Here is a 26,846-nt window from a genome sequence, read left to right as displayed (position 1 = left end):
CTTTGAGGTCTACCCACCATCCTTCAATCAGCTGTGCGTGCCTTGAGGTGTACCCCCTATCCTTCAATTAGAGCTCGACGTTCTGACGTCACCTCAACCCCTGCAAAAGTAGCAACCGAACTTGCGCTCCAGATTGTCTTGGTCAGTGCGCTGTGCTTAGCCTAGGCTGGCTCAAATGAGGTAAAATGAGGTTTGATTAGGCAAGAGAAAGTTGGGGCTGGCTCCATTCAACCGGGCTGACTCAGCCCAAATTCATTCAAAAGTGGCGTCGTTGCTGTTGGATTGAAAGCATATCTTCGAAATTCTACCTTGTGGCCCTCCAACTTGAGCACTCGATTTTCTTCTTTGAGGTGCCAGAGCATGAAGTGGTGGTTGACTTCGCTCGCCACTGTGGGGGCTAGCCACAAAGTCAATTGGTGCTACAAACACTGGAACAGTCTGGTCCAGATCATAGTAAAAACTGTATTTTGAGTCAGTCTCGATGCAATGCAGTGAAAAGGTGACCTATACTAGGCAGCACCTGGAGAACAGAACAAATTTTGCATTTAGTTCATACACTGTGTGAAGTAGTTCTTGCCCCAAACTTGGTTGCCAGAGGAAAATAAAAGATGCTTTTTGCATTTGAAGCAAATACATTTTGCTAAATAATACATAACATGTTAAATGCACATACAAGTATCTCCATTCTCCACACAAAGGGTGCAGTTACTAACACTGCAACGAGTTGGACTTTCCTTTTTTTTTTTTACTAAGGTTCGTATTCAGACATAACTAGAAAATAAAACTATTGCTAAAAAAAAAAAAAAAAAAAAAAAGATGTTTACAACTTCTAGTAACACCAATTTAGAGTGCAGCTCTTGAGGAGGAGAAGGGGAGGGTATGCCCCTCCTCTTCATCTGTACCCACTCGTCCTCCCTTCCTCCTCCTTTCACGGGCGTCGTCGTGCGACGTTTCGGCGCAGCGCATTATGGGACGTTCAACATAATGCACCGCGCGGTTACGCCGACGTCGCTCAAGCCGGAAACGAGTGCCTAAGAGCTGCGCGCTCTAAAAGAATCTGTTCCCATTGAGCACTTCACCCGTCTGTTCTTCAGATTCTCTAGTTCTTTGCTGTGTTACCACTACTAGTCAGTATGCATGGGACACTTTTCAGCCTAAGTGGCCATGAAATATATGAGCGTCAACCATAACCAATCTACAGAGAATTCAGCATGTGCTTTAACAAGCACCACTTGGTGACAACCGACATTGCAGTCTGCAGATAGTTTTAAACAGGTAGCCATCTTTAAAGGTATAACCTAGCATTCAACTTTGGCGATGATGCAGCACTTGCCAGTACAGTGCTGGTACCGCAGGGGTAAGTGGTTTCGGTGGTGCCATCTCATGTTTCGTACTTGAGACGCTGAAAGGATGTGTCGCTGCTTATGATCTTGGGTGACATGTTTCTGTTTGAGATCAACGTGGTGAGTGCAGACAGCACCGTCAAATCACTGAGCTTGTCCCAATACCGTACTTTCTGCCTTTCTTCAAAGTCATCTCACTGCGACCGCAGACAGAGCTAGACTCGGCGCCAAGAGCGCTTCTATCGCCAGCATAGGACCTCATGAAATTAATCTCGCTACGGCGAGTTACCTCACATTTCTAGGTAAGAAGCATCAGCGGGAAGAGGTGAGAATACAAAGCTAAATAAGCGCTGAATTCGGCGCAGGTTAAAGCACTCATTCAGCACCGTGCTGCATGTGGGAACAGGCCCAGCTGCCGGTCCGCACTTCGCCGGTAAGTACTACTGAACTTACCAAGTTGTTTGCCATCAGAACTGAGGTGTACGTCCGTGACATGCCCCTTGAATCCCCGGAACTCGCGTTCAACCGCTGGTTCTATCTGAAAGGGCAATAAATAAGCAAATAAAAAAGGTTCTAAGAACTTTAACGCTGGAAATTTCCAACGGTTCACGCGGTGCATTTGCCGACTTATATTAACAAAAAAGAAAAAAAAGTTTTTTTGCTGTGTTGTACAAAACAAGAATAGATCGCTTTGTCAGTACACCGGTAACATACAAAAGCAGCAGATTGTACAGGAAACGTGAAAAAAAACGGCACGAAAGCCTAAGAACTAAATCGACTAAATTATTACCGTTCAAAACTACCGGCTTCGTACACATTTGCAGAAAGGCTGAGCTTGCCTTGGCTTCGGATGTCGAGTAATAAGTGACATTGTCAGCCAGAGACATTAAGAAAACGCATTATTTATATTTAACTAACACTTGTAAACTTTATTTTGAACTAAACTACTTATTGTGCGTTGAAACTACAAATTTTTTAATTTCCCTTTTGTTTGATTTTGCGTGTGCAAGCTTCTCACAACGCACGCTAGAGGCCGCAAACGTAATTTTTGATTTTTACAAAGCAGCTGTTTTGTTAGTTTTTTTTGTTTTTGTTTTTTTGCTCAGCATTATCTCTGTGTTTAAAATGATATATTTCGTTTTATTAGCCTCGTTGGCCTCGTTCTGCTCAGCGTTGCACCAACTGGATGCCTATTACCCGAGCAGCTGCAAGCATGTCGGTAATGCGAGCGGTCCAGGTGAACAAATTCGGCGGTCCTCAAGTGCTCCAAGAATGCAATGTGCCGATTCCGAAAGTGACTCCAGGGAAGGTGCGCTTCTTTTCGCAATTGATCGTTAGAAAGCAGACGACCGAGTTCGTCTTCTGCTTGGTCCTCTGTAATCGCTGCACTGCTTGAGAATCGAAAGAAAGGCGTGGCACTGCCCAGTACGTGTTGAAGTATCATGTTTTTCTCTTTACCATCTTGTTTCCTTTCAAAAGTATCCACTGCAGTATTATATGTCTCGACCTAATGTAAAAATGACCAAGGTTCGTGCGTGTTGTATACATTTGCTTTTTCTTTGACAATGACCTTTTCTTTTTTTGCTGGAGTTAGCTGGTTTAGGAACTGTTTCACTGTCGACAGCGTTGTAGTGCATTTAATTTCTGAACAAACAGACACAAGAAGCCAAGCTGTATATTTTATTGGCCCCCCCCCCCCCCCCCCCCCCCCCTTTTCCATTTAAACCATATATGTACAGGGTTTTAGACGAGCACTCGAAGTCAAGGACAAAAGGAGAACTGGACACCACTGTGCTATTTTAGTGGTTCCTGCTAAAGCTCAGCAAGTTTCTAATTGGAACTGTAGGTTTATTTTCACTAATTAAAGAGTTGATTATCAAATTTTAGTTAATTATCCGACTTATCAGAAAGATTAGCCCACTATGCTATGTCCCCCTGGCCATACAACTCACCTGCACAGTCTCCATTAGTGTACCTTTCACAACATTTTTGAAATAAATTTATTGAAAATCAAGCAGCCTGTACAGGTTCCGTCAAAGTAAAACGGAGCGCCGGATCGGCGACCGAACTGCATCGCCGCGCTATCTAGCAGCTCCGGCTGGAACTGATAGGCTACATCTGCGCATGCGAACGTGCCTTCCGCTGGGGCCTTCGTTTTCTTCTTCCCACCCACACGTTATCGGTGGTTCGAGCGGCGCAACGCTGTTACTAAAATCGACACCTGATAGCTCAAGGGGCGGTGCTCAACGACAACACTCGCCCCTCTCTCCCACTTGCCTTCAGTGTTATCTCCCCGTGCGAGCCCGAGCCGAACACCTAGCAGTGTTTATAGGAACAGCGCTTGGCAGTTCGAGACGCCAATAATGCGAAGATCAAACAAGAAAGACGGAGGACACCGCAAACGGCACGCGCGGATGCGCAGACGGCACCTATCAGTTGCAGCCGGCGCTGCTAGATAGCGCGGCGATGCATTTCGGTCGCCGCTCCGGCGCCTCGTTTTACTTTGACGGGACCTGTACATTGGTGACCCCTCCGACATAAAATAACAGTTGATGCTGCTCTTATTCCACAGCTGGGACATCACGCGCTACAGAATGAGAAAATTGTCGCTATGTCTACCAGGCATTTACCGTGATGCTCTTAGAGCTGAATCGAACATCTGGATTCTGAGTGCAACTGCCTGCTTTATAACTAGGGCTCCGTGTTTTTGGTAAATACTGATAGACCTCGAAAGTTAACCCCCGAACCCGTTTTAAGCGTTTCGGGAAACAGAAACGCCCCGAATCGAAGCTGTTTTCGATTAACAGTAGCCCAAGCTTCACGGGAATATAAATTTATCTTGAGCTTTATTTAATGCCTATACGGAACACAGCCCCACACCAAATTTTCCCCATGTCCGGTTTTTTCTTCTGAGCCACGTCCAATGTCCTGTTTCCTTCACTTGCCAATATTGGAAAGTTTTTCCAATATTTGGGTGGGTCACTCACATGTTACCTGGAGGTCGGAGAATCCAAGATCCCCTTGTCTGTTTCTTTTCAACCCCCGATAAAGAGCCATTTTTTTGTTCAAAGTCACTTATTGACACTGAGAAACACCGAATTACGGGGACTAAATGAACCCCGAAGAAACATCCCCAAATTCTATGAAGAATGAGCCCCATAAACATAAAAACCAATTTGTGACTGTGTGGAGGGCGAGTCGTCTGCTTCTTGCGGAGGAGTTGCGGTGACATCACAACGACGCCAAGTTCCCCAGGCGAAAATTTTCAACTGGGACCAGTTGGTCTCAGTTGCAACTGGTTTATGGAACAATTCCCAGTTGCAACTGGTCCCAGTTGGAGCCGTCCAACTGGGACCAGTTGGTCCCAGTTGCAACTGGTTTATGGAACAATTCCCAGTTGCAACTGGTCCCAGTTGGAGTTGGTCCCAGCTGGAATTGGTCCCAGTTACAACTGGTCCCAGTTGGAGTTGGTACCAACTCCAGCAACAATGAAACACGGCACAAAATGGAAGGTTGACAAGACTTTATTGTCAAAAACTTGGAGAATGAAACTAAATAGGTTCGGTGACGTATACGCTCCGGGTTTAGCCACTTGTTTGCGACGGTTGAATCGCTTTTTCAGAGGTGGTATTCATGAGATGAAGGAAGATCGGCCGCTGGCGTCTGTAGTGAAGACGTCCTCAGCTTCTCTTCCCATCGCGTGAAGAAAGGTGCTCACCCGTGATCCTGCGTTGCGCAGGTGAAGTCCTGATAAGATGCGGTAGCGCTCCCACCTTGCAATCTCTGTCACAACAGTCGAACATTTTCGAGGTAGACCTCCCGCCATTTTCGCCATTGTGCTCTCCGCGGCGTGTTCTCTTCCGTCCAGGCTATGTGCGTCCGGTCTTTCCTGGATGTCCTCCGATCGCTGACTGCATCTTTCCATCCTCGAAGTTCACCGCCGCCACCGTAGTGTGTGTACAGTTGGGTCCAAAGAAGCGCAGCTGTAGTTTTGACATTTTCATAACGACGCCAACTTGGGCGATGGCGACCGCGACCCTTCTCTACCGCGTATGTCCGACTCAGGGTTGCCAGATAGTTTCTTGCTGAAACCGCCAAAAACCATACGGTGTAGCCCAAAAGTAGCCAAATGCAAGAGATTTATGTAGCCCAAAAGTAGCCATATTCGGCATAGCCCCAAAAATTGTTCGCTTGAATGTGCGAGCTCAATTCGAAGTCACTGCGTCTGCATAATTAGGGTTTAGGAGCAGCTTGCAAGATCTACATCTTGAAATGCATTGAACGTTTTATTTCAAACAATAGAAGTACAAAAATTTTCCACACGCGTTTTTGCAGTCACATAGTTATGAAGCACACGCACGTGCCCGGCTTACCCGCCTCTTACATGATTTCCGTGTTAAAACGGGCAAAAACTTCTTCAGTAGGGTTGATGTCCTTCCAGAACTCGTTCTCCCCAAAGAAAGCAAACTTTACATGGAGGATGTTTTGAAGAGTTGGAAGGGACATGTTCTACCTTAGGACTGACTTTGTGAGGGACACGTGACTCAATAGTCTCTCCACGGCGGCATTCGACATGGGCAGTGTCGGGAGCCCGATGGCACGCTCGGATAGCAACGGAAACCGGGCTGCTCCCGCATGCGCATTGATCTTGGCCTTGTTCGGAATATTCATTGTCCCTAATTTGTTGTCTTTTGTTATGGCTCATTGTGCTTTCAGAAACTTTCATGTTTCGCGGAAAAGCCTTCTTTGTTATGTCCGGCACAGCACGCGTTATTGGGCGACATCAAATTCTGCAGGATGTCTTGAGTTAACTTTAGTATCGTTTTTCCACGGATGATGTGCTTTCTGTAGGAGGATGGTGGGAAATTTGAGGAAATAAGAGACGCCAGTAGGAAGCAGAAAGAACTTGGGAGCACAAAATAAGCCACAATTACTACAAAAGCGATGTCGTCGGAGCTGAATCTAGATCACGGTAGCTCACTTGAGCTAATAGGTTCTAGCATCACGCCTACATATTTTCATGCAGAAAATCCCTGAAAGCAGGAATCCAGAAAGGGTGGACTGTCGCTTTGTGTCCATGCTGAAGTGTCTTTTGTACAACTACTTTAGACCAAGCAAAAAAAAAAAGTTCCGCGTTAGGATTTGAAATAGCCCAAAAATAGCCACATAGCCAACCGCCAATTTTCGACGCCAAATACATGACAAAGTAGCCCAATTTGGCTATTAATAGCCCAACCTGGCAACCCTGGTCCGACTCCGGCGTCGCCGGCGTCAGCATAGGCAGCGCCATCTGTCGACAGCGCGTACCACTAATCCGCACCCGCGTGCCACGGCGGCCGGCTGGCTAGCTCTGATTAGTCAAAAGATAAATTTATTTATTAAAAGAAAAAAAAATACTGTAGGTATTTAAATAAATGTTTTAATATATTTTAATAATGCACTAAATGTTCATTTAGGTGAACACATTTTGTCACTAATTATATTTTCCAATTAAAAAATTATTTAGTTAATTAAAATTTTTATATTATTTTTATAAATATATAAATGTACCCCAGTAATTAAAAATCCCTATTTGTATAAATCTAAAAAAAATGATAGTGTTTTTAGTTTTCTTCATTAGCAAAGGTCAATACACCCCCAACTTGTAACTGGGAACGGGAAAGGCATTCGAAGTCCGACTGGGAATCGCTCCAACCAGTTACTTTCCTAACTGGTTCCAGTGCACTCCATTCCCAACTGGGAGTCAAACCAGTTGACCCAACTGGGAATGGTTCAAACCAGTTGACTCCCAACTGGGAATGGTTCAAACCAGTTGACCCTTCAGCTGGCCCCAGTTGGACTCCTATTGGTCCCAGTTGATTCCCAGTTGGGACCAGTTAGTCCCAGTTGATTCCCAGTTGGGACCAGTTAGTCCCAGTTGGGACCAGTTAGTCCCAGTTGAAACCAGTTGAGGTGCCAACTGGTCCCAGTTAGAAATTTTCGCCTGGGTCTGTTTGGCTTTGATTGAAAGGATAGTGGGTAGACCTGAATGTTAGATGCCTGTAGATCTACCCACTACTTTTTTAAATCAGCCAATAAGAGCTCGGCGTTCTGCGACATCATTGCAATGCCTGTGCAAGGAGCAGACAACTTCTGTTTCCCCACTCTCCAGGGTTAAGGAATGTCATTGACACACTTGGCCGCCGATTGTCGCCCAGGTGCTCGTCCGCGTGAAGGCGGCCGGCGTGAACCCGATCGACACCTACATCCGGGAAGGCACCTTTCCTGTGAGCTTCCAGCTGCCCTACACTCCGGGCAAGGACGGGGCCGGCCTGGTCGAGGAAGTGGGCCCGGGAGACACCCCCCTGAAGGCACGTTGCAACGTTTGTCGGTTTTAGGGTGTTCACACGATTAACGTGCTGCAGGGATTTAAAAGGCTGGTTGTATTTGGTTTCCCATGTGTTGTGCAGCCCTGTGCTCGCCTAATAGTGCTAGTAGTGGAATCCACTTTATTAAGAGAAAGAAAAGCAATGTAGCTTGACTAGAGTCATGTCTTATCTGGTGGGGAAGGGATATGAGCAGTGGGGTGAGATTATTTGTGTTGTGTCAGGTCTACTGACCTGACATAGTTAAAGGGCAACTCCGGTTCATACTTTCGATTTTGGGATTATGACTGTTTTTAGTGCAGTCAGCGTCCCTGAATTGCAAGGTGTAATTTTTTTTTTCATTATTGTGCATAGTTTTAAAGATATTGACGCCTCAAAGTTTTGTTTGGGGCACGGCCAACAAAACCGAAACTAGCTGCTCGAGGCCCCGGCAACACTGGAAATTAGCCGCTATGTGAACGTGACGTCAGGATCGTTCTGGTTCAACGAGTACGCAGGCCGAGCGGCACCTACCTCTGTTGCGCTAGCCGTCTGAAGATAGGAGGTAAGCTGATTTTGTTTTAATTCTGTATATGTGCTAGTTATCCAGCATATGTAGCAAGAGTTTGTGCGTATACCCAAAAGCTAGCGACTGAAAAACCCGTGAACTCGTACGGTACCGTACCCGGCGGCCGCCGCCGTGCGTGCGCTATGCCGTACTTGTCGCTTGTATGCCCAAAAGCTAGCGACTGGAAAACGAGTTAGCTCGTTTGGTGCCGTGCTCGGTGGCTGTCGCCATGTGTGCGGTCTTCCGTACTCATCGCTAGGCCTAAATTGTCATTGGGGCTCCATGAATGGAGCGGCGTTGCTCGATCTACTCCGCGCTGCCAGTGATGTACAGTACTGGGGGCCCTCTCGCTTTCGCACTGCAGGTCAGTGCCAGACACGAAGCTTTGAGGCTCTCCGGCGCGGGCCACAGCGCCCGAACACACGTGTGCTGGGCTGTACACGTCTGTTTTTTGTTTTTTTTTGGCGCATAAAAGTCGAAGTCCAAAGTCTACTCGTCGAACAGCGTTCACCCACACCTTCTCCGATTTCTGGTCCGTTGGAAACTTGTGAAAAAGCACCTCCGTGTTGCGCAGCGGGTTGCTTGAGCAGCTCACAGTGCTACAAGCTGCACGCGGCATCTTTCGAGGAACAGCTGGGCAGCCTTGGGCGCTCCGAGTTGCTCGCTAAAATGAGTCTTGGAGTCCTCACAAGGCGAATAAACAAAAGGCTATACCGAAGCTACACGGGCTACAGATAAAAGCAACGGCTAAACACGCCATTCACAAGCCGAAGTAGCAGTGGTAGCGGCTCAAAGAAGCGCACTCCGCGCAACGTTTGGACCGGAGGGAAAAAAAGAGAACGATACTGACGTCACGGTGCAATGTTGCTTTAGTGATCGGCAACCCGCTGGCCGCCCGCTAAGGAGCAGCGGCTCGCGGCGGGCAGCATTTTTATTGTCGGCATTAGTTGAGAATGCGGCGTCCCCCGGACGTAATATTTTGGCTGGGGTCGTATTTTGTGTCGCTTCAGCGATACCAGTAATTTATTTCATTTCGAGTTTTGGCTGGAGTTGCCCTTTAAGGAGCGACTCCATGAACAGCTTTCTTTGTTGTGGTTCTTGTTCCTGTGGAATTCTGTGTACCCTAGGGCCTTGTGCTCACTTACGACGAGAGAAAACCACTGGGTTCTATTGAGAGCACTTGATAGATAGTGATAGCACATACATTTTTGATCTCGCAAGTGTAGTGCACAACCTTCACAATAATTAAATTCAGTTTCAGGCCGTTACCTCATGGATGGCACAGTCTGATCTCCCGTTGTAAGGCTGCACAACACACTTGGTTGTAGCCAAACACAACCGGCCTTAAAAGTCTGCAAATTGTCGTCATGCTTACAGGCAGTGGCAACGTGAGCTGGACTAGAGTCACTACAGTATGACCTCATTACGACAGATCTGGTTGCAGCAGACAGTCGGTTGTAACATACCGGTTTGTCAAGTTTGGTTGGTTTTGCTATCTACGTTGTTGAGCCAACTTCACTTATTACAGATTCTGTTATATCATACATTTGGATATAATGGACTATGTTAGGAAGTTTATAAGTGGTTCACCATTCTATTATGGTGGACTCTTCAACAGCAGCCATTATTTCGAACGTTACGTGGCTTTGGTATGGTGGTGATGGCATCCATTTTGCGAAGTGCCGTCATCGCGCACGTCACCTCTCGAGCCTTTTACGACCCAAAAGCATGCAGTGATGACGATCATCGGTACAGCTCTATAAAAAATCACTACGTTTTTCTTAATTCGAAAGTGTTAAAAATCTGTTTGTTTTTTTCTATTCGCATTTTGTCAGCCTCACTGGTTAGAATGGACTCCAGTCATAATCAACCTCAAAGTCTGTAGTGAGAGTATCTGCATTCTGCATACTCCTTTTACAACAGACCGAAATCGTAATTATACTACAAAGGTCTGTATAATGTGTTTACTCTGTAAATAGTATGGTTCAAGTACCACTTCATTCCCTGAGTATTTCTTGTGGGCGCCGCCATTTTGACACTTAGTTTAGGCCAGGTGCGATTGGCAATTAATTGTTACGATGTGAAAGTGCGTCCCCTTCTCAAGCTTTACACTACCGTGTCCGGACGCTCGGGTGACATTGTCGTGCCTTTTCGCGGACTGTGCGTTAGCATACCTGAACGACTGAAAGCCGTTTCCTGGGATTTCAGGTTAAAACTTGAGATAACTGTCAACAGGGACTTTAGGCACCAAGATGGCTGAGGTACGTGGAATCACTTTGAAGTGTAGCTTATAATATATTTAGTGGCTCTGAGCTGGACTATTGGTGTTCAGGCCGGAAAAGCACAACAAGCGCCAGGGGTTCTCAAATGGGGGTCCGCAAAGTCCTGCCTCATCAGTCAAGCACAGCAATAGAAGTTTTTCTTTTTGGATTGAGAAGAATCATTCCAATTTTTTGGGTGAGTTTTCTCGTATGTATGTCAATGAGAGAAGTCTGCTTCACACTAGCCCTTAGTTATATACCCATTTATGAACTTATTATCATAATTAACCTATACTTTCCCCTCACTACCGAATGGGGTCCTCCATCATATTCGGCGATTCACAAGAAGTCCGCCAACATCAATGGTTGAGAATCACTGGTTTAAGGTATTAAAAGGGAGGTTGGAATGGACTACCATATATCCTATTGTTGCAACATGTCAGTCAATTTCTTACCTTGGCATGCCGGAGGTGCCCCACGTGGCGTTTGAACCATTTTGGCTGGCATTAAACTGGGCCAGCTCATGTCGTCACCGACTCTACCTGTTCGATCTAAAAAAAAGTTAGAAACACAAATTTTTGAGTTTGGGTCCAGCTCAAAATGGTTGAGCAACCCCAACAACCCGGGAGACGTTTGAAACAGCAGTAGCCAATCAAGGATACATTATTCTCACATAACAACCCTCCATTGTGGTGATGATAACTGATCATGATTGGTTTAACTCGGTTTGCACTGGATCGTTTTCGCAACCAGATGGTTTTGGGGAGAAGCTTATAGATAACAGGTTCAGTGAGCATGTGGTTTCTGCTATCCTGTCAGATTGCAGGTGAACGGATTTTGGTCACCGACAGGGCTTGATGGTCCATAAAAAAAAAAGTGAAAGCCGTTTACAACTCCCTGTAACACCGAATTAGAGCGCAGCTCTTGAGGAGGAGGAGGGAAGGGTACTGGGGGGGGTGAAGTGACCTGGGGGGGGGGGGGGTCACGTGACCTTGGGGGGGTCACGTGACGATGCCGATGATGTCATCAGTGACGTCACTGATGACGTCATCAGTGACGTCACTGATGACCTCACCGGCATCCGCATCGTCATCGTCATCATCACTGATGACGTCATCAGTGACGTCCCTGATGACCTCACCGGCATCCGCATCGTCATCGTCATCATCACTGATGACGTCATCAGTGACGTCACCGATGACGTCATCAGTGATGATGACGATGACGATGCGGATGCCGGTGACGTCATCAGTGACGATGACGTCATCGGGGAGGTCACGTGACCTCGGCGGGGGTCACGTGACCTGGGGGGTGTCACGTGACCTCGGGGGGGTCACGTGACCTCGGGGGGTCACGTGACATCAGGGGGGGGTCACGTGACTTTGGGTGTCACGTGACCTTGGGGGTGACGTGACCCTGGGGGAGGGGTCACGTGACCTCTGGGGGTCACGTGACCTTGGGGTGACCTTGGGGGGTCGCGTGACCTTGGGGGGCCACGTGACCTCGGGATGACCTTGGTTACGCCGACGGCGACGCCGACGCCGCTCAAGCCGGGAACGGGCCCCTAAGAGCTGCGCTCTAAAAATGAAAGCCGTTTACAACTCCCTATAACTCCGAATTAGAGCGCAGCTCTTGAGGAGAAGGATGGAGGGGGTACTGAGGGGAGGGTATCCCCCTCCTCCTACCTCCTCACCTTGTCATCCTGCCTGCTACTCCTCTCCTCCTCCTCCTTCACCCCCCCCCCCCCCCCATAGCACCCGAGGTCACGTGACCCTGTGACGTCGCGGGGATCACGTGACCTCACGGTTACGCCGACGCCACTCAAGCCGGAAACGGGTGCCTAAGAGCTGTGCTGTAAAAGCATATACTTCAGTTATGCTCCACTTGACAGTTACAAATCAGATACCAAACCTACCACAAGCTGGCATACTTCTACCTCACAAGTTGCATGCTGATCGATGAGTGACATTTGCTAGAGCATAGCACCCACTTTCGGAAGGGAACAGTTTGCCCTCCTAGGACTCACCATCGTGTGCCCCATTGTCACTTTTGAAACCATCGGGGATTCTCTTGTCCCCAATAAATTCGCACTAGAGGGACTTAGTGTCGTGTTCCAGTGCGGCACAACGGCAGGGACGTCATCATTGTACAGCCGCCATCAGACAAATGATGTTTATTGTCAGGGCGCAAGGACCCCGCTCGAAAAAGACAGGTGGCATTTAGTGGCCGAGAATTATAGGTTTGACAATGAAAAAAAGAAGCGAAAATACAACATTCCCCCTGCCCCTCCCCCCTCCCCCCTTTTCCGGTTAAGAAAAGAAGAGAAAGAGAAAAGAAGAAAAAAATAGACACAAAGGAAACACAATACAAATTACATAGCAGTGAATACAATATACAAAGTATGATAGACAAGAGAGAATAAATGTACAATGAGCTCAATTAGAATCGGCACGGTTTGTACATAATAATATACACGTAGTAATTACAAGCTTCGTACACCAATTTGCACACAGAAAAAATATGAAACGTCATAAACATTATAGCATTTGTAAATCGCAAATAAATTCCGAGCTCGGTTCTAAGGATCTATTGGATACGCATGTGACCAAAAGCAATAAACAATCGCACACAGTGACATGTACAACATTCACACTGCATCTCCGAATCTCACAGGTTTCCGCCGCTCGCGTCTAGAGCGTCTAATATTCTCGTTTGCTGGCGCTATTGCGGCGGTGTTAGATGCAGCCGCTGCACCTACATTCAACTTCACCATCCTGTTACCGGTGGATCTTTGACCGAAAGTGTCGTGATCACCATTAGGCTGGACCGGTGGACTTCGTGCAACAACGCCTGAGGGCGTACACTGATTAGGAATCTGACAGGCATCCATGACAGGAGGCAGTTCAGGAGCCCAGTGAACAGTCAGGCTTCCTGATGGTCGATATTGTGACGTGTTTGAGGGTGTCGACTGTTTCTCGGGTGGAACGACAGCAACAAGTTGGACGCGTTCCAGGCTCTTCCGTCCTCCAGGTGGAATGTCTAACGTCCAACTCTTTCTAATATTTTCAATGGCTTGCTGAACTTGGACTTATCGTAGCTCGTTTTCTTTGGAAGCCAGTAGTGAACGAACTGGCAAACAACAAATGCCGGTCGTTTGGCTCCTCGTCGCTGGTCAGTGTATTTCTTGCTGGACTGTTGCCGTTGGCATACTCATTCTTGTAGACATTTCATCTCCTTCACTGGGTTGCGGAGAAATTCCCGAGGTGACAGACCCAGGATATGGATGTGCGTCTTCGGTTTCTTTCCGTGGAGGAGGAGTGCTGGCGACAGACCTGCTGTGGCATGTGGGGTACACCGGTACACCCCTAGGTAGTTGATGGAGGGGACTGCTTCTTGTAAACCACGCTTCTCAGCGGCAGCGAGCTGAATGAAGATTTTCAGTACTCGATTGAATCTTTCGACAAGCCCGTCGGCTTCCGGATAGTACACCGACGAGTACGCATGGTTTATGCCCCGGTCTTTTAGGAAGTCGTTAAGCTGTAATGACGTGAACTGTGGCTCATTATCTGACATGAGACAACCTGATAACCCTTTAAGCAAAACTGATGACAGAAATGTCATCACTTGAGAGGTTGTCATGTCATGGCAAAACTGAACCTCTGGCCATTTAGAAAAATAATCAACAAGAGTGATGGCATACCGGCATGCCGGCTCTGCGTGTTCAACACAACATCTTTTTGGCGACGAGGATGCTGAACGGTCCCTGCTGATCTCCAAGTTCGTCGGGGGCCTGCACGTCTTCGCTTCCCTTGGTCCGCTGACCTGCGATCCTGGTGCTGCTCAATTCTGGACTCAGCGCAATTAGGCCTTCCCGCAGCGTTCAGACATAGGCCTGACTTTGAGAACGTTGACGCAGCCTTCTGCTAGATCGGATCAGGACGTCAGATTGCCGCAAGCTAATCCGCTTTTAACGGAAGATGACTTTTTCGAACATCGCGCCGCCCAAGCCATTTCTGGATGTGCCTGGACGACTTCCGGTACCTTGGGACGAATGATACAGGCGGTTCCAGCGCTACATGGTTGCAGCCAGTGCTGCCGAGTTTTCTGCCATTCGCCATCAGTCAATCCCATCCTTGTCGCCAAAAAGATGTTGTGTCCCAGCGCGGGACAACGGCAGGGACGTCGTCACTGTACAGCTGCCATCAGACAAATGACGTTCATTATCAGGGCGCAAGGACCTCGCTTGAGAAAGAGAGAAAGACAAAGTGGCATCTAGTGGCCGAGAATTACAGATGTGACAATGAAAGAAGTGAGAGTACAACACTTAGTCCCTCTCCTGCCCGTGTTTCCTGCAACGCCAAACTTGTGCGAGAAACCATATCACCGTAAAATCTATAGGAGCCTTTATTCTAGAGAACTTGACTGGGGACAAGTTAATCTAGGGAACTGGTACAGGGACAAATCTTGTCATCTAAAGAACTTGTTTAGGGACAAATTCTTTAGATGCAATGGTTCCCATTGCATCTAGGGAACTGGTCCCTCAAAAATTTGCACAAAAAGGAAATCTTCCTTCTGCCAGTGGCTCCTGCAACACCGCACCGAACTTGAGAGGTGAACCATAGTACCATGAAACCTATGGCTGCCTGCCGTATGTCTCATGGTCCCCTTCGCACTTCAATAAATTTTACAGTTGCCGTTGCCCCAATGAACTTTTCCTTTCATCCCACGCTGCACTTCCGTGCAGAAAAGGAACTGGGGGCTTTTCTGTAGTCCGAACTTGCAAGATAAACCACAAAACCGTAAAATCTACGGGAGCGTCCCTTTTAATTTATGGCAGTCCCACCGCATCTACGGGAACTTTCTTTAAAATTTAGGCTTCCTGTCACCGTAACCCCTTTTCCCCTCAACCCCACACCCTGCTTACGTGCAGAAAGGGGACCGGGTGTTCTTCTGCAACAACGACGCAAGCAACGTGCACGGCTCATATGCCCAGTACAGCCTTCTTAAAGCCACCGACGTCTGGCTGCTGCCAGAGAAGATCAGCTTCCAGCAGGGGGCGTGCCTAGGCGTCCCCTACCTCACCGCCTACAGGGCCGTCGTGCTCAAGTGAGTTGTGCCACCCGAAGGCATCGTGAAACGCCTTCAAGATGCAGTTCCATACATCGTAGCTAAGGCACTGGGATGAGCATATTGAAGCATGAATGAGTTTGGCCAGAGACATTAGCGTCTATCAAGTATTATCATCATATATTAAAAAGTGCAACTTGCACCCTCTAGGACAGTGGTCTCAAACTCATTTGGGTGTAAGGCCCAGATATCCCACAGCGGAAAAGTCGAGGGCCAACGTAAGACTGGAAGGGATGGGGAGGGGGGGGGGGGGGGGGGGAGACTTCGTGCTTTATGCTTTCTTTGAACTCTTCTCACATCTTTAGAATTGATTTGTTTATATGACTACATTAGGCCCGACCTGATGTGATAACTAGAAATAAAATGACTCCACCCCGCTAACGTGCTGGCATTTTTAATAGAAGAAGTGAACAAGCAGACTGTTATTCCCTTTGCTCAATTCACTCAGGAATTAACCAAGCTCAGCATGTCTCTAAAAACGAGCAGTTAATTTGACAGGTCTTGCTTTTCTGACGATTTTTATAACCACACTCGAGCAAGTACTTGTTTTTTAATAGTGATATTTTTTGAAGGTGAGAATCCCGAGCTCGTAGCTTCACATTAAGCACTTGCTCCTGCTGATCGAGAGCTCACGCAACCGAGATGCATCCTTCAATGAATAGTTCCCGCTTGCAGCCCAGTAATGGAATTGTTGTACATTACGAAAAGCTGGGAAGCAGAAAATAAAGCGAAACAGAGGGCAAATGAACACAGATAAATATAAACTATGTGGATACCTTAAAAGAGCACAGCTACTTTTCGAGCGAAAATGAATCGACGAGATGACGTCACTATGGCGCATGCCATTCTTAGCGCTCAAGACACGGGAACTGGGACTCGCAGCCGGTTGCCTCGGGCCACGTCCCAGCGAGTGGCGGGCCGTGTGTTTGAGACCTCTGCTCTAGGCGATTGGTGTGCTGCTGCTGAAGCTACACGCTTAGTCCTGGTATCAGTTGTGACCTCTCCAAGACTAGCAGAATGCTCTATCGAGTGTACAAGCGACCTCACTATTGCAAAATTGCATGTAGAATCGCATCATGTGAATCAAGTGTTAGTCAGCCAAACATTGTCTTCAAGCAGTTCCAAACGGTGCCAACAAAGGCTTGAGAAATGTGTCAAATACAGCATGGTGACAGGGGTCAGAAAAGCTGCCCCCTTACTGCCAAGGTCACTGGGTGGTGCGATTGTAGGAGTAGGCTATCTTTTCATGTTTTTTTTTAACAGGAGATCGTGCCTAAACATCTTTTGAGGATGGAGAATCTCTCGGGGTATTACAGTGTTTTTGCATAAGTCTTCTCCACCGTGGAGATTTTGCCTAAATTATTTACGTTCATCAAAGATTAACTGTTATTTCCCTATCAAGCTATCTTCGCAAGCATTTCTAAATGCTCAAGACAATTATATTGTAAAAAATGCATTTGAGGTTGGCTTCGCACACAAGAACTTCAGTGATGTGATTGCTGCGCCAATTGCGCCAAACTGCGCCAAGGAGCTAACCCTGCTACATCCTGCTACATTCTGGCAAAATATGGGTAATCTGCGCCAAGCTTGCTTGAAAGGACCATTTTGGTCGCCTTTCAAAACAAACTAAACTGAGAACCGCAATTGAGCATGCGTGAGCTAGGTAGCGCAGCGGCCGCCCAACACAATGTATACTGCATCAATCGTCTATCCGGTCTCGCATGGCTTTTCCCGCGGTCTCGCGTTTCGTGCTCTCATCGTCTCGAGAATCTCGTTTCGCGTCTTTTTAAAAAAGATTTCAACGATAGACGTGGGCGTGTGCGGACGCTCCGACGTTAGTGTGCCGGGTGCCGGACATGTCGTCATCCTGTGAAACAAAACCACATTTTTGCGCGGTGAGAGTTACTTTGTGAGCTGAAGTGCTCGCGTGACCACAGTCGCCGTGGTCGCGCGACGTCGTGTGTTACCGTCCCCATATCGCTGCAGATATGGCGCTTTCTAAACTGAAACGCATTGACATTCCTGTTGTTGTTTAAATCATATGATGCTACGAAAATCCCTATTTAACTCAAAGACTGCTTGGCTCAGTATTGATTATTTAGGTTTCTCTCGGTGGGCTTTCTTTCGAGAGGGACCCCAGTACGTGAAAAATCTGCCGTGACAGAAAGTTGGTGAAGTGAGCTAAAGCAAAGAAGGCAATGTCTGCACGCTGAACCCGCCCAGCGCGCTTATTTGTTACGAGTTCAGTCGTTGCACAAAGCGTTTCAAGAACTTTTTTACCCTGATTCGCGATGTCATACACCAATGCGCCCAGGTTCTTTTTGTCTGTGTGTTTAGCCTGTACCTCGCCTGCCAGTCTGGCAAGCACGCGTCGCTGGACTGTTTATAGCCATGTGCTGGACAGTTACATTTTGCATACAATTTTGGGAACCAGTTGGCGACGGAGCGGAGTGGCATGGCTTCGGTTTCAATTGAGCAGCCGTAGTCTCCGCGCGCGTGATGAAGCACATGGAACTGCAAGCCTGCCGAAGTTGCCCTCACATACATGTGAACATGATTGCACAACAGAGGCACCATCCGGGATGTTTGCAATCCATTGTTTTACGTTTGCTTACTTTTTTTTATAAAAATCTGCCATGTCGGGAGCCAGTAAAACGGTGGCAAGTGTTTTTTCGGAATTGCTCGGCAACGCTTACAGCACTGTATACTTGCGGGATGTCTCAGCAGTAAAAACACAAGCAGCGAGTTCGGTCACAACACAACACAAAGTGCGCTTCGTTTGTCCAGCACTTAAAACGAATGTTTATTTTTCTAAGAATATCTGCTCCAAAAGCCACTTTTTCTGCACCGAAACACTGTTTTGGCTGCTCCAAAAGCCGCTTTTGCTGCTCCAAAACACTGTTTTGGCTGCTCTAAAAGGTGCTCCAAAATGGCTTAGGCCAATCACATCACTTGAACTTTTTCCGGCATTTTGAGTTGCAGCTGCTGCAATGTCAAGAGGTTTGGAAAAATTGCTAAAAAAGTAATTGTGCATAAATCGGATTTGACGTTCGTGTTTACGGAGTGTAAGGTCGGTCCGCCTTTGAGGTGCGGTGACGTTTATGCTGTAGGTGAGAAATTTAGCCAGCGCAGCACCACTGCTAGACCAGGGTCTTTAACGTGCACCTTGCAGTAGCGACATGCAACCGCATGCCGGTACGATGCTCGCCGAGATCAAAACGGGCAGGGGTCAAAATTGAACCCAGGATGCCGAAGCTTTCGCTGCACATGCTCCGGGCGGCGGTGCACAAGCACATTCGAGCACCGATCCCCCCCCCCCGAAAGTCACCATCAAAACCAGCAGGAAGCAGCCGGCGAGACAGAGGCTCAGGGCAGACGGCGTCACCGTTGTTCTCCCTGCAGAGGCAAGGTGACCGCCGACAAGTTTGTGTTGGTGCACGGCGCCAGCGGAGCGGTGGGCACTGCTGCGGTGCAGATTGCCAAGCACTTCAAGGCCAAGGTGGCAGGTACGGCCGGCACCCCCGCCGGCATGGACGTGGTGAAGCAGGCGGGAGCGGATCTTGTCGTCTGCCACAGGGATAAGGACTACCTCAAGTCCGTCATGGCAGGTGCCTTTTTGGGTTCTTCGGGACGCTTGGTGCGCGTGGCTGAACCTTAAAGATGATGTTCCACACCACATCTTGCCGCTTAGCATGGAACCATGGAACCATTGCTCGGCGAGTGACGGGGCCGAGAGGGTGTTTTGAACGGAAACAGAGATAAGCTCGCATTTGAGTGCGCCGGAGGGCGTGGCCGCCGCTTGTCTTAAAGGCCAACATACACTCCGCGCTTTCCATTTTTTACCTTGCCCCAACTTGGCTCCCCTTGCAGCTTAGGAAAGGGTAGCACTTAGAGAATTATCTTCCCTGCAGAATACCCAGGTTGTACGTGGGCCTTTAAGCGGTATCAAATCTGCCAGTGCGTGAGGCCTAGGCCTCATGCGGCCCTTGGAAGCATACGGCAGCGTTGCACTGAAACGAGCAGTCCTGGTAAGCGAATGGCGGCAGCGCGCTCGCTCGCGGCACGCGTTGAGCGCATTCGCGCAGCATCGGTTAGCTGTACTCATAAGAAACGCGAAGCGTGGATTCTATAAAGGGCCTTTAAACACACTGATGCCATCAGGCAACCCTGGTACACTTCCAATGTATGTACATTGGTTCAGATTTTCCACACATCACTCTTTCGACCTAAGCTCGCGATAATATATAAGCAACCAATTTCTCAGAGATGGTGCATGGATTTGATCTCTCGAATACTGCAAAACCTTGGATTTAGTTGCACACAAGTCGGAAGTGCTACGCATTTTTTTTCTTCTTCATACGTATACATTGTGGGTGTGTCAGGCATGCTGCGTGCCGTGAGTGATGGAAGGGGCCAGTGAGTTCTCCCGTTGTAAGTTGTCACAAGCGGACGCGGTGCACTTGGGTATTCTCAAACGCAAATGTGCGAACAACCCTAGATAGGCAGTTTTAGAATAGCGCACGTGAAAGCTTTACATACGCAAAGAATAGCATCGTTGCCACCACGCGTGCGCCGAACGCTAGACACGCTTTGTGTGCGCTACTTTAGCGTACGCTGTGTTTCAGAAATTGCGTGCGTACACAAAGAGTCTTTGTGCACCTCCAAGGCGGATTCGTAATGAGAAGTTGGCTAAAGCCAAGACGAGCAGAGTTAAAAAATGGTGGCTCCCTGGATCATGACTGCGGCCACTTTGTTGGTGACTGCGATTTTCAATACGGGACAACATTGCACTCAATTTGGAAAACTCAGTAAGGTGGGCGCATTGATCACCGGCAACTTGATGCTTGCGACGCGCGAACATTTCTTGGCGAAGGTACGGTGTGCGAAGGTCAGTACACGAGACTTCTTTTGCCGAGGCAACGCAGGCGGGACACAATCGGCGGCATCACATTCTCATGTTTAAACAAATCTAAAATGTTAGTCTGAACCAATAAAACTGTTTTTTTCTCAAGTTACATCATTTCGCGCATGAAATAAAAACTGTGACTATTTTGGTGGCGTTGGAAGTGCGAGATCCTTGGGCTTTTGCGTCGCGGCAGAGAAACGCTATTCTAAAACTCTCTTACGTTGCATGCTGTAGCGCAAGCGCAAAATTTAGTGCTTACGTGAGCTAAAATTGCGTACATTATTCTAAATCTCCCTAATGTCCGGAGACACAGAGCGCCACTTGGTAACCTGTGGCATACTTTGTATCGATCGCCCCTCTACAGGTCGTGTAAGAAAGCATACCTGCGAGAACATTTCATGGAGCTTCGGTTGGCATGGTTCGTAAGAAGAGAAAATTTATGGGGGAACGCAGTAATCTAAGGAAATTGAATCATATAAGCGCATTTACCCCAAGCACCTAAAGCTATGAAAAAAAAAAAAAAAAAAAGATTCACAGATGAAAGAAGCTTGATAAGGGGGGGAGTCTGTCTGCTAACACAATGCCGGAGTAGCAAAACACTGAAGACAGATTCTAGCAAAACCGTCGGTCGGCCTCGCTTCGAGCGAGAAAATCCCCAAATCGGTGGAAATGCGAAACCGAGATCCTGTGAAGGGAAACAAAAAGTCGGTGACCAAAGACCCTTGAGTTAGTAGACGTGTACCCCATTCAACACTCACTACGGAAGAATTTAAAAAAAAACTCTTTTCCCATTTGATTGGATTTCAGAAGTGGACCAATGACCGTGGCGTGGACATCATCCTGGAGATGCTGGCCAACGTCAACTTGCCCGAAGATTTCAACACTATTGGACAAAATGGCCTCATCCTGGTGAGCTGGAAATGCAGCCTAATGGCCCTAGGCCAATGAGAAACAGCGAGAATGTGTTCTTTCAGGAGGCCGTCTTTGTCTAGTGCCCATAGATGGAGCTGTGTGGGTAGCAGATACAAAGAACTTACCATAAAATCCTGCATTTACACCCTTTCCCGAGAAATCGCCCATCCTGTTCTTCTGGCTGAATATTCGTAGGTTAAAAGTTCAGAAACGTTGCCCACCTTCGATTTTCGTCGGTCATGCAATGTTTGACGGGAATTGCATCAGCTGCTTGATCTGCAGTATCAGTTCCTGTGGTGTGCGACTTTGTAGCGGGTTCGCACATGTTCATTGCACCATGAAGTGAGAATCTGCCGTGTCCATAAGCTCGGGGGTCAGCTCCTAACGTAGAGAGTTCCCACGTGTTTATCGTACTGTGGAGCCAAAGCTTTTCATATCCACTATTCCTTTGTGATATTGGTTTTTGTGACATACAAATTCATAGTGAGTTCCCATGTGCTTATGCACTGTGGAACGTTTAATTTGCTGTGTCCACAATCTGCGGTATAAGCTCCTGTGTCATGTGGTCATAGCTAATTCCCCACCCCCCCTTCCCCCATTCATCGTTAATTATTTTTATATAAGCTCCGCTGTCGCGTCCCCAAAGGTCGCCCACACTATATTCTTCACCATTTTCCTTTACACAATTGGTGAGCTTTTCTCCGGGACTTTACGGTAAATGACAAAACCGAAGTATTGCGTTCCTTTTTCTTTTGCCGCTCTCATAGGTAGAGAAGCGTCACGGGTACAAAATGGATCTAAGGCATTTCCGGAACAGTGGCCTTGTGAAACACCGAGTTTCGGCAGGAACATATTTTTCCACTTTGCACTGAAGTTTGACGAGCAGGAAGTCCCGAACCTCTGAATGTTGCATGTGCCAGTCAGGCACCGTATTTATTCAAACATAAGGCAAGGTTTTTTTCCAAAATCCGTAGTCTCAAAGTCATACCCCGCCTTATATTTAAAGCTCAGTATAGCAATATGACGATTTTTTTTCTGTTTCTTGGGTCCTTCAACTGCCCCCTCGCCTTATAATCGTGACCGCCTTATATTCGAATAAGTACGGTAGAGTGTAATCCTGTTATTTTTATGGTGCGAGTGCTGCTTTTAAAGCGGTCGTGGACAAAGGGGCAATGCACATGCTTTTAATGAAGTGGGTGGCCGTCAACACACCGTCACGCCAACGTTGACTAATGTCGCACGCTGCTGTGTCTTCTCTAAAAGCGGCAGTTGCTTCCCCGCAAGACTCAGATAAAAGAAGTGGAGACTTTTCCAACACTCTGCTCCACAGGTGGAGCATATACTTACTCTAAGCAGATGAAGGGCTCTAGGCAGATGCATAGATGCCATGGCAGCCATCTTGAGCAAAGATAAAAGTAATGCGGAAAGCCAGTCATCTGCTTCTTGCGCAGGAGTTGCAGTGACGTCAGATTGCCAAGCTTTGATTGGCTTTGATTCAAAGGAAGGGGGTAAACCTCAATGCTAGATGCCTTGAGGTCTGCCCACCATTTTGTTTACAGTGCAGCTCTTAGGCACCCGTTTACGGGTTGAGCGTCCTCAGCGTCAACGCGCGCTGCGTTATGGGACATTTCCCATAACAACGTCACACACGACGTTGTTATGGGAAACCCGTTTTGTTTGTCTCTCAGATATTGCCGCTATTCCCTGTGGTAATTGAAAAGAGTCGAGCAACTGCCCGCTCTCCAGAACTGACACTTGGGTCACGGTAACTTGCGACCCCCCCAAATGTTGCTCGCGTGAAAGTGGCATTTGTATATTTCTGTTCTGGTATAATATTTTACTTTCGATGGAGATGTCATAACGGATCTTGGATGCGCACTTGCACGGTGCTTTAGCAGCACCGTGCAAGTGCAAGCGCAGTTCGGGTGAAAAAAAGGTTCTTATAAATAAGCCAACGAACCGAGTGCAATTAATCTTTTCCCAAAGTTGTCTCTGGGTGGTGCAGTCATCATACTCAAACTTCATGAATGTAAGTTTTAAGGAAACATTTTGAGCCTATAATATAGTTTTTACTTCATGTACTGTAGGGAGTAAAACAACAAAAGCCATTGATCGGTGCTGCTATTCATTGAGGCGGCACAACTTAGTCCCTTAACCAGTTTTAATTTTTGGGAATTTCCGACCCTCTGGCGTGTAATTGTTGTCTCTAAAATCAAATTTGTAGCCCCTCCAAATTGTATTTCTAGCCACAATCAGAATGGTAGCAAAAATTTGAAAAAATCCACCGCTGCCATCTGTCAGCAGAGTTGCAGCCTAAGCCACGAGCGAGCCTGGTTTGCTCAGAAACGGTCGAGTGCGTGAACCGGCGACAGCAAACGAGCTACGCTCGTCCTGAAACGGTTTGGTGACGGCGCCACGTTGATGACGCCCGTCCAAAACGGCTAAGGAGTTAACGTAAAACCGTGAAGGCTTCTTTGAGATGGACACCCGAAAGTGGATCAGGCATATCCGAGCGTGTGTGGTGCCATCTTCGAATAGCAACATCAACCAGACTGTTTTCACCGTCTTCCTGCGTAAACTAAAAAGAAAAATCTGAATTTTTTAGGCTTACATTTTTTTTCCCTCAAACCCACATGCATGAAAAGTGCAATAATGCACCACCTGAGGACATCTTTGCAAAATGTTTCAATGCACTTCGATTATCGGTTTATTTATTTTAAAAACTGTTTTACTCGCATCCGCAGGTGATCGGAAGCCGGGGCGAAGTGAAGGTGAATCCCCGCTGCCTGATGGGGAAGGAGTCTGCGGTCATGGGGATCGCAGTCACGACGGCAACGCCGGTGAGCCACGCTTGCATCTATCGCTGACCTTCAGCTTGATTACACGCAGTCGCCGTATGGAGGCCGTCGATCTCGGTGCCGCTACTCAATTTTCGATTGGACAAAGCTTTAGGACTTTGGTGCCCTGGGAGGATTCGGTGGCTAGTCGGTGGCAGGCCAAAGGCTAATTCACGCACTTTGACCGAGTTCGCACATCTTTGACCTGATTACGACGTGGGAACACACTAGCACAATCCGTCGGATAGCCCACACAGAACACTTAGCTTTCCCGTATACAGTCGAACTTCGATGTAACAAACTTTTATGCAACAAAACCCCCAGTGTAACGAAGTGCACAACTTTTTCTAACCGCAAGTGTATGCACGCCTTGTATATTTTACCTCTATGTAACGAAGTCCCGTTTGCTGAAATTTCGATGTAACGAAGTTTCGTGGACAATTCGGCACAAACTTTTGGGTCCCAAAGGAGATTTTGGGAAGCACACACGCTGAAACGGGCCCCCGATAAAGCGCAAAGGGTGAAACTGGCCGAATCTGGCGAGTGCGATGTACAGAACGGCCACTAAAACACACTAGAGCCGTTGCCGTTTCATTTGTCGGCTACGTTCGTGCTGCATACTTCGTTTCAAGGCCTAACTAGAAGCGTGCGTCTCTCGTTGTTTTGGGTGATGGAGCTTTGAGAGCAATGAAGCCGCCCCTGACAACATTGACCTCGACGACTTTCTATACGCCGACTTTGCTGTCATTGCGGTGGAGGAGGTGACCGACGAAGCGATAGCTAGCGACGTTCGTGGGAACTCGCTCATCAAGCTCGCTGTCATCCCCATTTTGCAAGACACGTGCAATGTGCCCAGTACTCATGAAGAGGTGGACGCTATCAATGTCTTGAGGCGGTTCACGAGCACACAGCAAGACGAAGACGCGATGCAGGCTGTCTGGCTATGCGAACGTCGTGTGATGCCAATAATAATGTCAAGAGTGGCCCAGAAAAAGGCGACGGGCTACTTTCAACCGAAATAAAGGCATCCTCGGTGAGTTTTGTGCACCCGAGAAACATTTGTTGAATCTTTCTTTAACGTTTGCCCCGAATTTCTATGTAGCGAAATTTCAATGTAACGAAGTCAACTCTAAATTTTACTGACTTCGCTACATCAAGGCTTAACTGTATTTATTTCTTTTTTTTTTTTCTTTTTATTAGTTGGCAAAACCTTTGACAACGTTGTAAATGACCATTTCTTGTAGATGGTGTGTACGTTTGATATTGCAAGAACCGCAAAATCATCGCTTTAGGGCAGTGCTGTCCCCCTTTTCGAAAGAGATTGTGAAAAGTTGGTCATGAGTGTGGGAATGTGCCCTTCGCACGCAAATGCACAGACCAGCCTCAACTGCGGCGCCCACCGCTGCCAAAAAAATTGACCGCATTTCCACGGGGCAAATGATGTTGATTGGGGCGAAGCTCTGGTGGTGCTAGTCTGCGTAGACGCTGAGCCGCAGCATGCCAAGCCTTTCGTTCGTTTTCATCCATGTCAGAAAGAGAATGTGTGGTATGGAACGTGGTTATATATGCATTTGAGCATTTGACTGATTGAGCCAATGCATGCAAAGTTTAGTGTGATTATATACACATTTGACCGCAGTGCCCTCTTGTACAGACGTTGAGCGGCTATATGCAATGCTTCATCCATGACATCCCCAGCTTTTGAGTTACTACCACATCTCAGAGCCCCTACTCGTCCCGAAGTCATGGCCGAGAGTGGTTAAGGCGATGGACTAGAAATCCATTGGGGTCTCCCTGCACAGGTTCGAATCCTGTCGACTGCGCAAACATTTTTTCGTTTTTTTCATCTTTTTTTTTTTTTTTTTGCTTTACACAAGCATGTGAGCACGTGAGCTCACGAGCACAGGCACCAGCAAGCATGGACGCCGGACGGACAAGGCTAGACCCTAAGGAGCTTCGCCCCAAAAACCAGTTTGCGTCCCATTCTTTCCGCAGGGAGAATGGCAAGCCATGGCGGAGAACGTTGCGCGGGGCGCAGAGGAAGGCTGGATCGAGCCGTTCATGGACCGCGTTTATCCGCTGGGAGGGGCCAAGGCCGCCCACCACGACCTCATCAATTCCAAGGGGGCCAAAGGGAACATCACACTCGACCCAGACCAGTGAACACCGCCCCACATTGCAGGCATAAATTTCTTGCTTGCCACGTTTGGCAAATAAACTTACGAGCTCGGATGCCGGTGTCTGCGAGCCTCTCGCGTTCTTGAAGGGTTCAAGCACTCGCGACTGCTCACAACCATGTGCCTTGAAACCTCTTAAAACTTCTCACAGCAAGAGAAAACACTAGCGCCACCTGTTGGGTAGACGTGGAACACTTTCTTGTTTCCATACGTCTCTTTCCTTTTTTTCTCGTTTACCCTTAAATCTTATCTGGCTCGAAAAACTTATAAAAACATTATAGACTACCATTTCTTGTAGGTGGTACATACATTTGATTTCACAAATACCGCAAGACCTTCGCACTAGAGAAATGCTGTTGCAGGGTCACCTC

The 26,846-nt window shown here is 47.6% G+C and overlaps 2 protein-coding genes across 3 annotated transcripts in view; one reads left to right on the top strand and one right to left on the bottom strand.

The window, feature by feature from the left end:
* The window catches only part of LOC8029397 (POC1 centriolar protein homolog A), a 183,498-nt gene extending 181,328 nt beyond the window's left edge, over positions 1 to 2,170 (bottom strand). Inside the window, exons 1-2 of one of the 2 annotated variants that reach the window (XM_042286892.1) lie at positions 2,134 to 2,170; positions 1,797 to 1,881 (exon numbers count right to left, since the gene is read on the bottom strand). In XM_042286892.1, coding sequence (XP_042142826.1) covers positions 1,797 to 1,838 — 42 coding nt within the window. In that variant the 5' untranslated portion in view covers positions 1,839 to 1,881; positions 2,134 to 2,170. Of the gene's footprint in view, positions 1 to 1,796; positions 1,882 to 2,133 lie in introns of those variants that run through there. The other variant, XM_040498755.2, reaches the window with a different exon arrangement.
* Positions 2,171 to 2,337: 167 nt separating this feature from the next.
* LOC8029399 (quinone oxidoreductase) lies at positions 2,338 to 26,560 on the top strand. The gene is made up of 7 exons (XM_040223206.3): positions 2,338 to 2,652; positions 7,541 to 7,693; positions 15,447 to 15,622; positions 19,046 to 19,247; positions 21,357 to 21,458; positions 24,206 to 24,301; positions 26,294 to 26,560. The coding sequence occupies exons 1-7, from the start codon at positions 2,530 to 2,532 to the stop codon at positions 26,459 to 26,461; spliced, it is 1,020 nt and encodes a 339-aa protein (XP_040079140.1). The 5' UTR covers positions 2,338 to 2,529; the 3' UTR covers positions 26,462 to 26,560.
* Positions 26,561 to 26,846: the final 286 nt, after the last annotated feature.

Source organism: Ixodes scapularis, unplaced genomic scaffold (genome assembly GCF_016920785.2).
Source record: "Ixodes scapularis isolate PalLabHiFi unplaced genomic scaffold, ASM1692078v2 PGA_scaffold8__174_contigs__length_109621045, whole genome shotgun sequence".
Lineage (NCBI taxonomy): Eukaryota > Metazoa > Arthropoda > Arachnida > Ixodida > Ixodidae > Ixodes > Ixodes scapularis.
This window is presented reverse-complemented; position numbering and strand designations above follow the sequence as displayed.